Source organism: Stegodyphus dumicola, chromosome 10 (genome assembly GCF_044657685.1).
Source record: "Stegodyphus dumicola isolate Sdum_Otavi_A_Nest chromosome 10, ASM4465768v1".
Classification (NCBI taxonomy): Eukaryota; Metazoa; Arthropoda; class Arachnida; order Araneae; family Eresidae; genus Stegodyphus; species Stegodyphus dumicola.
The window spans coordinates 42,244,092-42,256,319 of NC_140777.1; the positions used below are offsets into that span (position 1 = coordinate 42,244,092).

At 25.5% G+C, this 12,228-nt stretch overlaps 1 protein-coding gene across 1 annotated transcript in view; it reads left to right on the forward strand.

The window, feature by feature from the left end:
- Nt5c (5' nucleotidase C) overlaps positions 1–12,001 on the forward strand; it is a 188,640-nt gene extending 176,639 nt beyond the window's left edge. Inside the window, exon 14 of the mRNA XM_085824897.1 lies at positions 998–12,001. Coding sequence (XP_085681023.1) covers positions 998–1,202 — 205 coding nt within the window. The 3' untranslated portion in view covers positions 1,203–12,001. The remainder of the gene's footprint in view (positions 1–997) is intronic.
- Positions 12,002–12,228: the final 227 nt, after the last annotated feature.

Consider the following 12,228-nt stretch of genomic DNA (forward strand, 5'->3'; position numbering starts at 1 on the left):
CGTGACTGCAACTCTACAGAAAATGTTGTGTTGAATACGCCAGTGACAGAGCATGTGGAGGGGGAGATGCGCAGTTGCCTACTACACACACCAACCACCTGCCGCATACCTGGCCATCATACTGTGCGATCGGAGGTTGAAAAAAACAACCTACGTATTTTACAGAGCATACTATAGTTTCAGCAGTGCAGACTGTAGTTTCAACTCTTCTTGCTGGGTGTTATGGTCGTATGTTGCTTCAAAACGATTAGCAGTTAGATATAAAATTGCTGAATGCTAGTAGTTGATATAGATTTTTTAAACAAGTTAGGGTATGTTTGAGTGTGGTATTCTAGATGGTATATAGCAATTGTAATGTGTAGCAGAAAATAAATTATGTAATTTTTGTAAAACTAAGTGGGAATTTTTCAATTTTTAAAATTGTAGTTTTTTAAACCAATTATTGTTACCTCTCTTCCAGAAAATGCTTGCAGGCTTTGCAAGAAAAGTTTTTCAAGTACTTCATCATAACACAGTTGGACTGCTTATTATATGATGTGTCAAGATTCTATTTTTGCTTAATCATATTTTAATTTTTTTAGTTTTTACTATTTACTATTTTTGTTTTTGTGAATTTTATTTCATCTTTTTATTTATTTATTTTTTGATACATGGTTTATATATACTTATTCGCAAATCTTATATCTGCACTATTTTAAATTTTCATCAAAAATAAAGTAAATGATCATTTCCAGAGTCCATTGCAAGTTTCTTTGGGCAGTAAACTTTATTAATTGTATTTAAAAGTGACTCAGAAATTAAAATATATTTCATACTTGTTCTATTAGAAATTTCAGTTTTCTGTTTTAATATTTGTTTTTATAAATAGTAACCTATATTATATTTTGATTACCTTGTGGTTAAAATCTGTATGAGGTAATTCCTGTGATAATAAAGCCAACTTCTAATATGTTTAGTATAAAAATTCTTAATTATGATTTATTTTTATCTATTTCAGAATCAACACTAAAACTATGTTCAACAAGCAGTTTGGAAGCATATTTCGAACTCATCACAATCCAACTTATTTTTCTAGAAGACTTTTTAGGTATTCAGATATTTATATGTCACATGTTACTAATTTATTAAACTATGGTTTAAAACATATTTTTTATCCTCGAAGAGGTGCATTGCCTCATGAATGCAGAATACCATTTATGTGAAAATAATTGATTTTGTGTCAGTATGTTTCATTTTATTACTAGAAGATGAAATCATTGCAGTTTGCATATACCTTAAATATTTAAATTAATGCTGAACTGGAAGTGTGTTGATGTTACATTTTTTATTATGTAAAATTATATTCTAATTTAAAATATTTTAATAATTGGAAATTTTGTCTACTGTGCCATAATTTAATTTGCTCAATATTTTGTTTTTATTTAACTATGTGTGAAACATTACTTTTTACTCTTTTTTACTAATCTTTACTGGTAATAATTGTAGTTAGTGAATAATTTATGATATTCTGTTTATAGAAGACAAAACTGTATTAGAAAAAATGAATTTTTATTCTTTATATAATATACATTCTAAACTGTATGCTAATTATGTCTATATTCAGATGTGATAAAAAAAATTGTTTCATTTGCAAGTATATTTTTCATCCATATTTGCTTTAAAGATTTAGAATCTTATAATTTTTCAAAACTTGTCTGGAACTTAAATTTTTTTAATAAATTGAAACACAGTTTTGTAGTCTCCATTTGTAATTAATGTATAAATTGTGCATGTGCTTTGTAGATTAAGTTACTGTTCTTTCATGTATTTAACATTTATTTGGATTTCTTTTGAATTGTATTCTTCAAGCACAATGTTTGTTTTTAGTCTTTAAAATTAGAATCTTGAAGTGTGTTCAAGATTTGATGCATTTAACTCATTAAATCCTAAATGCAGGTTTCCAGTTTTAATATTTAATATATTTCAGTCATTAACATAAGGTTTTTAATCATGTTTTAATAATGTAGATTTTAAAAGTAACCTGTAAAAATTAAAATGTGTTAATATTTATTGCTATTGGTGCTCAAATCAATAATCTAATGTCTTTTTAAATGGCTATTGTAACATTTTTTATAATAGCAGGTTTATTACTTGTTTATTTTAACATAAATGTGCAACAGTTTAAATCTCCCAGGCATAAAAAATTGGTTTGAAAATTTTAATTTTCTTACATCTTGAACAAGTCTTAAGTTATTTTCTGTTAAGAAAGGATGCCTGATTAAAGGCTTTTTCTTGATTTATATATTTTACAATTCATGTTATAACCAGAACAACAGCTCATTATAAGCACATCTTAGTTCATATAAATTCAATTACATTAAGTATTCAATACATTTTATTCTTTTTATTTGGTAGCTCCCATCCTGATTATCCCATATACGAGTCATTTTTTATTGAAAGGTTAAGAAAAGTACACATTTGAAGTCCCCCTCCCCTCAAAAAAATTTTCATTATTATTTTTGTAGTGTACAATTTTCTCTTGTATAAATGGTCATAAATAACATTTTTTAGCTCAAGGGGCAGGCAGTTAAACTTTTGTTATTGGTTCATTCAAAAGCAAAGCATAGTTTTCAGATTCCTGCATTTAGAAATAATTTAATTAGCACGATTTTAAGAACAGATTTTTTTTATATTATCTTTGTATTGTGGAGCTAAACCAAATATAACTGAAATTCTTCATTTTTGATGGCAAAATATATATCTATGTTTTACATTAGATTGCATAAAAATATGCCTTGCCTGGTGGTATGATAGTTTATGTTGTGAGCCAGTGTCGTGTACTTTGTATGATTTTACTTAATTATTAAACATCAAATTGCTTGATTTTTATCATCCGAATGGCAGATCATTCTACAATGCCTTTTGTATACATATTATTACTTAGATTTGCACAATAATTTTCTGTATTTCATGGCCTATGGATTGTGAGAATGGACTGTTTTATTAAAAATGTTATTAAAGAATAAAGTAATGAAAAGAAGTTAGTGAGTAAAATTAGCTATGTCATTCAGTGTGTTAAGAAATTTGAAAATATAATACATCACTAATTTTTCTTCAAAAGAGATCATCAAATAAAAAAAAAAAACAACTTAAAAACTTTGTATGTGAATTGTGATCTTTCAATGTTTTAAATTTATGTAGTTTTTCATAAACCTGAAGTGAAAATTTATTTGTTTGCATAGTCTTCTGTAGCTATTATTTTAATGAATTTAATAATTAATTTAGGTGTGAGTGTTCAACTAATACATTGCAGAAAACTTACTTTTTGTTAAATATACTTTCTGAATTTTGTATATGCAGTAACACATTATTAGATATATATTCTAAATTTTTAATTTTGAAATAGAGATAATTTGATTATAAAATGCTGTGAAATCTCCCATGATGACCATCATCCTAAGGCAGCTGCTTTTGAAAGTGATCAATATTACCTTCAACGTTTAAGAAAATGTTGATGTATATAATTATAACACTGTTCTCTAAGATAAACGTTCCTATGTCATTCAGTGTGTTAAGAAATTTGAAAATATAATACATCACTAATTTTTCTTCAAAAGAGGTCATCAAATAAAAAAAAAAAAAAAACAACTTAAGAAAAAACTTTGTATGTGAATTGTGATCTTTCAATGTTTTAAATTTATGTAGTTTTTCATAAACCTGAAGTGAAAATTTATTTGTTTGCATAGTCTTCTGTATCTGTGTTTTAACACTATGGAATTGGTTTGATATTGTAGGGTTTTAATGCTCACAATGAAGGCATGCTTCTTTGTCAGTGCTTTGGCAGAAAGGGAATCACTTAACTATACTTAAACTTATAATTAACTAGTCCTTGCTACTGAAATGCATTGTTTATTGATAATTACTAAATATACAATTATTTATCAATTAGTAGTATTTTAATTTTTAATTGTGGTGTAATTTTCTAAAATTACCTTGAATTGATTATGTGACAAATTAATACTGTTGAAGTTATTGAAATTGTAGCTTAATAAATTGTCTTTAATTTATGTTTATATTAAATATTTGGTTTGGAATTCAAGTATTCAGGTATTGCTAGATTTAATTTAAATTTTATTCTGTAAATGTTCAAGCCATATTTAAGTAAGGTAATGGAAAGTTAGTATCTTCTAAAGAATAACTATTGTATCACTATTTTTTGGTTCAGTGTAATGCATCTAAATATTTATTAACTTTTCTACTATTAATATTCTTTATTGGCTAAAACATTTTCATATAGCATAAGCTATTTGATCAACTTCTGATCATATAAAACTACTAAAAAATAGTACACCTAACTCTTTTTTTTTTTTTTTGTTTTTTTTTTTTTTTTTTTTTTTTGTTTTTTGTTTTTGTTTTTTACACGATTTGGAAGTTGCATAATTCATCAATAAAATAACACATGTATGCATGATGTGGTAGCATGTATGTTCTATACAGAATATAGATGAATTGTTTTAAAAGTTTCTGTAACAGTTATGGTTAGAATTGAACAATTGGATAATTGAAGTTAAAGAAAAAATTATATTAAGGGCAAGTTTTCTGATAATAAAAATTCAAAAACAGAATTTGTACTTGAAACAGAAAATAAAACCATGAAGTTAAGTTCTCATTCAGATACTATTATCAATATAAACTTAAAATCATGAAGCTGCAAGTTAAAATTGTTAACTGCTTGTAATTTTTAAAATTCAGAAGTTCTGTTATTGTTGTTGAAGCAGAAAGAGTCTTAGAAGGAAAGAAGCAAAGAAATCTGTTGAGTTAAATTTTGGTTTGAATTATCCAAACAAGTGTGGTTATAATTTTCAAAATAAGGTATATGAATTGTCAGAAATTTAAATAATTTTAGAGAAAAGAATGATTAACCAAAATATTTAACACGAGCAGGGATACTTTATTTCATGGATATTTTAATGTGTATTAAGCTTTTTGTTACATTAGTAAAAGTTTGTAACTCAAAATTTGCATAATTTTTGTTCTAGTGTTGATCCAATTTAATTTTAAAATTTAATTCTCTTGTAATATTTCAAAAATTTGAAAAGCATAAATTTTTTAATGTTTTGGTCTTATTTCTATGATTCACTAACTTTCTCATCTGTAATAATTTTTATAGTATTAAATATATAAATGCAGTACATTTATTATTTTTTAAAACTTGTATCAAAAGTATTGGATAGGCCAAATACATTGTGGCATATAATCATCACCCCCTTTCCCGTCAAAAAAATAATCTTTAGCCAAGGGTGATCATCATAGATAGATTTCACCGCATGTTTAAGATTTACTTTTTAAGTATATGAACATTTAAAATTAGATTATATTTAGCTTCAACATAGCTAAAGGTAATGTTTTAGGGTACAGTAGTTAGATAACTTTTATATTTAAAGAAATTTATCATTTGTATGTACTGAAGTGATTATAAAGTTGAATGTTTTGAGATTAAAATATATATAGATGTACTTTGGCCTAACTATAATGTACTTTACGTTGAATTTTTATTATTGTAATCATATATAATAAAATAAAAAAAAATTGTGTACTAAAAGGAATTTTCCTATTTTAAAGTGTGGAGGTCAAGCTAAAATTATCAATTAGGCAATATTACTTAGAACACACGAATTACATAAATATTATGCAAACGGAAACTGCTTAATTTTAAGTCGTAAATTAAATCTGTGAAGCTAAGTCTAAATATTCAGTAAATATCAAAACTGATTACTTTAAATATAATTTCCATGTTGCCAAATTGTAACCAATAGGTATCTTTGTTTCAGATTATACCATACATTTTTTAATATAAAATCTAAAATATGTGATTAAAAATTAAAGCTAGTTTATATGCAGCTGAAAATAAAATTTCATCTAATATATCACATTAATAAAATATTAAAACATTTTGCGTAAGAAACTTACTAAAAGTGCCAAAATTTATTTCCAAACCTGCCAATTTTGTTGATTTTTCATGCCTTGTCTATCTTCTACCAGAAATGCGTTAGAAGTCTAAGATAATTCATATGAAATATCTAGTGTTCATAATAATCCTAACTGATGTTTTGATCACAGTAATCATTTTGTTTTTACAATTAGCTTTATGTTTTTCATGTGTGTATATAAAGGATAAATACGTAAAACAAAATTCTAATTTTAATTTGCATTAGTCTTATAGTTCTTTATTTTAATCTTAATATTTCTGCTTTTTCTTCTAAAAATAGTAATTGCTTATGAGAAATCTTTAAATGGCATCATTTCAAGATTAATGCCATCGTATGACTTTCACATAGGGTTGGTGACTAGATGGCTTTTGAAATTGAAACTCAGCCAGCCAATACTAATTTCAGAGCATTATTAATTAGCCAATCAAATTATATTGAAATTAAAATTATCCGACTCTGAATTAAGATTTCATCTTGAATACTTTACATCTGATTTTTGGATTTTTTGCTCTGCTGTTAGCTGAATTTGTTAATGGATTATATTTCTAGAACAGGTACATTTTCTGTGCCAGTTTATTTTCTGTTTGTGCACAGAAATGTTTGTCAATCATAAATAAAAAGGAAATATTAATTTGGCCACACATGCAAGTTTCATCATTTTGTTATGCCTTCCTTTCATGCATTTATAACACATCTACATGACACAACTGCAAGCTTTTTCAATTATGATTAACACCTGTCTCTTATAATTTCTAAATTACTACATATCTATGTTATGCTCAACATTTTAAGATGAAATCTTCTCTAGTATTTATATACTGTGAAAAAAGTAAATTGCTGATGAAATTGATTGTATAGTCTGTTATATATAATTTAATCGTTGAGTTGTAGTATTTGTAATTATTAATTTAAGAATTTAGGAATTTATTTGTATTTTCATTTGATGTCTAGTTAACTTTCATATGATTTAGTAATATTGTATTGAAGAATATGAGGCATTATTTTTTGCATATTTTTATTTATTTTAATCATATCTGAAATTAATGTTTAAGTTTTATATTATAAGCTCTAGAAACTATATTTTATTTTCACTCTGAATTTTTATGGAACAAGTTTTTTTAATTGAGAATGTTTATATTTTGTGTATATGGTGTGTTTAAATTATTTTAGATCTTTTTAATATGCATAATTTTTTTTCCTGCTCTGTCTCAAAATTATGCAGAAAATGCATTCATGATTGAATTGTGCTGAAATGCAGGATTTTGCAATTACATTTTAGAATTTTTCAGTAAATGAAATCATATAATCTCTAAATTTTATCTTAAATAAATTAAAATTTTACTGACAACAAATGGAACAGTTGTTTAAATTGGACATACCACTGAAAATTTTAATTTAATATTAGCTGATTCCTCCTGCATTTTAAAAGCAGTTAGTATTTTTTGTAGGTTTTCTAGCTTGAAGTTTGATGTATATTGTATTTTGCCAAAAATTATTTCCAGTTTTGAAGATCTGCTTAGGGTGCATTCATTTTAAATCGTAGTTAATGGAATATTTAACAAATATTTGTTCCTTTAACTAATCTTTGTATTTTCAGACATCTTATATATATATTTTTACTGTTTTTTTTTGCAAACTTGTCATTAGTACAAATCTATAAATTTAATGTGCAATTATTTTAGGAATGTAAAATAGCTTTTATATAATTGGAGTAAATAAGATTAAATGTATTTAAAATTTCTGCTTCTTTCTGCTTATTAGTTGACTTTTATTTTAAGTAGCTGATATAGAATTTGATATGGAGAATAATATCGATCATAACATTTGTCTTCCTCCATGATAAGGAAAGAAACTCTATTATAATATATATCTCAGAAGCATAACTTATGGGAATGGCCTTTGTATAGGGTCTTAAAACAAATTAAATTTATGCAATTTCTGACCAACTGTAGAAAGAAACACGTGTGATTGAGCATTTAAAAAAAAATAAGACTGTCATATATTTTGTATCTCTTTGTGGTTAACTTGCAATTAACTTTAATAACCATTTATATAATAATATTAAAATCAAAATTAATTAACTTTAATAACCAATAATATTAAAATCATATTGATTTTTCTTAAAATTGTTTATTAAATCATCATGAAATGAATAGAAGTATACTGTTAGTGCAGTCACTGTGTTGTTGAAAATGTTCTTTAAATGATACTGTGTTAAGTAGAAACTATGTTGCCTTGTTCTGGGGGTTTTGTGCCATAATAAAATTACATAATCTGATGATGTGTATATCTTATGTATGTATTTGAATCGTATTTGACTGTGATTAATTTTTAGTTTATGTATTGCATAAAGTTCTGAAATTGAATGTTCCTTTGTATTTATTATATTTCCAGTTTTCCTTATACAGCTAATTGAGTATGACCTGTGATAAAATTTTAAAACTTGATTTTGATACTGCTTGTCAAAAAAATTATAGATGTATTTTATAACCATCTAATATTTAAAGCAGCTAATGTTATTTTGGAAGTGTTTATACAATTAACTATAAACTAAACTTTTCCTGTTTAAGTCAAAGAATGCAGGAACAAATGGCAAATCATTCAGATATTTTATTATCTCTATAAAGTGTGATATTAAAAAATGTTTCAAAAATTTTATGGGTATATGCTATAATTTTAATTTAGAAGTAATTTTAGAATTTTTAAGCCTTATTGCTTTCATAATATTATGTTTTTTGTATTCTGAATCACTATAAATGTGAAGTATTTTTGTAATCCTTCTAGATTAAAAAGTTGGCAAATACTTATTCCTAAAGTGCTTTTTAGATTTCCTTTTAAGTAGTATAATAGGCTTTTCTGTTGTATTTTTATTATTTAAATTAATCAAAAGTGAGTTAGCTAATTCTTAACACTTGTACTCTGATAATTGAGGGAAAAAAGCCAATCAAATTTATTAAATATGTTATTAATTTTTACATTTAATAGAATAACATCAAAATGTTAGTTTTTTTTTTTTTTTTTTTTTTTTTAAATCGATTATTGGCAAGTAAAATATGTGCTAAATTTACTACTGGCCAAATGGTAAAAAAAACTCTGAAACACTAATAATTGTGAGCAGTAGGAAAATTATAATTTAGGAAACTTTTCCAAGTTGAACAGTATGTTATTGAAATATTTTTTTAAATATGAAATCATGACTTAAAAATATCTTAGTAAATGATTAAATTTTAGTATGTATTTTTAGAAATGTATTATTGCCATGTTACATAAGCATAGACAAGTAAATGTAAATTAGTAACAACTCAAATTAATACAGTTTTGTATCTTTAAAAAAGTAAATACTAGTTAGTTTCTGATCACGAGAAAGATTATTTTTTTCTTCCTCTTTAAAGGATATAGTATATATTTTATCTTTTAAAATTTTCCTCCTGGTTTGTAAATTTTTGCCTATTTTTAGTCTAGAATGTTCTTTCCAATGTTTAAAGCAAGTCATTCAAATTATATATAGAACATTAAAACTGTGTATGAGCTTTTAGGCATACAGCACAGAGCAAGATTAGTTACTATTTATTTACATGGAAAGATATGGAAAAAAAAAGTTTTTCAAAACTTATTTTTTATTAAGTTTTGCACATGTGGAACACACTTTTGAAAATTAAGTATGTATTAATTGTTACTTGATAAAGCAGTCAAAAGCAGATATGATATGTGACTTGATTCTTATAATCATTAGGATATCTGTTGAATGTATTGATGGATTTAGCTGTTAATGATTAGACAAAATAGCAGATTCTATAATGTCTCAAGACTGAGAGTAAAAATGTTTTGTTGTTAAATAATTTTTTTTGATTAAATGTTGCAGATAATTCTGTATGTTTAAGTACTGTATGATAATATGTAAAATTTCAAGCAATTATGACACTTGATTGTAGTTACTATTAATCTTTCACTGTTTTAAACTGTGATATGTTTAAACATGACTCATTTTTATGTGCTCAGTATTTTATACATGCTTGTTTGTCGCTCCTGTTATATTTACATGCTTGTTATTAATAAAGTAAAAAATAGATCTTTTTTTAATAGTATTTGTTTTTTGATGTTTATAGTGTAGATATTTCTTAGTTGTTGGAAAATTTGCAGCGTCTAGTATTATTTTTTTTAGTTAGATAAAAAGGTAAATCTCGTGTAGGTTTGCCAAACATAAATCCGAGCCTTTGAGTGATACCTTGTAGATCTTTATTCATGAGATGATGAGGTTAAGCATTTTTGTGTGTACACGTTTTCGAGTCATTTAATAGTGGTTCCATTTACAGACTATAATTAGATGAATGAATGTTGGAGTGAAAATTGTAGTTCTTAAGAATAGGTAATATAGCTGTATGTAATGGTGTTAATATTGTTTGTAATGTAATGGTGATAAATATTGCTGGAATATGCTTTCAGTAGAAATTAAAGAATTTGTGTGCATATTTGCTTTTCATAGAAAATTTTGCTAAATTTCTGTAGCATTTATAATAAAGTTCATTGTGCTTATTACAATTTATTGTTCTTACTTTTTTCATGTTGTCATAATATTTGATTTGTGCTTTTCAGAAATTAAGTTTATACATATCTTTGCTTACTTGATGCATTTTATGCAGGTTTTAGAAAGGATGTATGTTTAATATTCAGTGTATTTTTAATGAACCGATATGGAATTGTATAGAATTCATTCCTTGAGTGGTGATTTTGCAAATTTTAAATTATCATTCTGAAATCTGTAAAAAATTTTAAATTGTGTTGGTGTTTAAGTTTCAATTTCTTTATGCTAATTATTGTAGAATATTAGAATTAAATATATTATAAATTTCTAGCATGACATTTACAATAAATTTATTTCACATAAAGGGGACACTGTGTAACAGGCATTGCATTGTAAAATTATTCACTTGATGTTTTTATGCAGACTGGTTTTTTTGTTGACCAGCCCTAATATTTAAATAATCTGTAAATTCAACATATGAAATTATCATTGGGAAAGAAAGGTCAGACAGAATTTAACAAATGCAGCTTTTTAAAATTGTCATCATATAATTTTTAAAATTGTCATCATAACTTTTAAAATTGTCATCAATTTTTATAATTAAATTAATTTAATTGAAAATTGTTGTCTACCTATATAATCTAGTCATACTAGGGAGGGGGGAGAGGAGTTGGTTAGTAGCTAACCTAACAGGAAAGGAAGGAAGCAGCTAATGCAGTGATGAGACACATTCAGGAAACTTGCAGGAAAGGAAGCAGCTAATGCAGAGCATATGTTGAATATAGCCTGCAGTGATAATTGACTTTCTTAACATAAAATTTGTAACATCTTAATATTATTTAATATAGTTTACTAAACATCTTTGTATACCCATAATAAATATATTTAAAGACATTGAGACATCAGACATAGCATCATTTTTGACAGTTCTAAACATGTCAGCAAGTAATAATCCTGCCTGTCTTCAAGATCGTAAAACAGAAAAGAGTGCCTAGTTTTATTTAAAGAGAGACATTTTTATGTTCTCTGTATAGAGAAATTTAGAGCAGTACCAAAAATCTTATTAAATTTGGGCATGCCAGTGGCCGAGTAGTAAAGTTGCTGAACACTGTTCAACCTGCATTTGATACCAAGCAAGCGGGCTCACTGCATGGGAATTTTCTTGGTTTCTCCATGAGTAACATGGATATGAAAAAGATCTCTTTAGAGAGTCCCCATGAAGGCACCTCTTTCCTTAGACAGATAGCCCTCAAGTGCTTTGCCATAATCAAATAAACTAAACTTTATTTATAATTTGATTTGTGAAATGTGAATACTTATTTAAAATCTATAAGCAAAACTCTTAGTTTCTGAATAGCACATATTATTTTTGTCTTACCATTGTCAATTTTAGTATTTTAAATCTATCAATTTTAATTATGTATAAAATAAAGTTAGCTCTGTACACTTATCAGAAATAAATTTTTCTAAGTTATTAGATTTTATTAAATATGTAATTTTTCAACTGAAATTGAATTTTTATTGTACAAATCACACAAAGAAAAATTATACATTGAATATGTAATTTTTTACAAGATACTGTTTTATATTGGTATAACAGATTATTATTCCAAATAAAATATCATCTGGTATTTTAATGATTGAAATAAATATATACTGTGAGCATTTGCCTTTTAAATTTAGATCATTTTGTACTTTCTTTAATACTTCTACCTTCAAAGGCAATCCTAATATAAT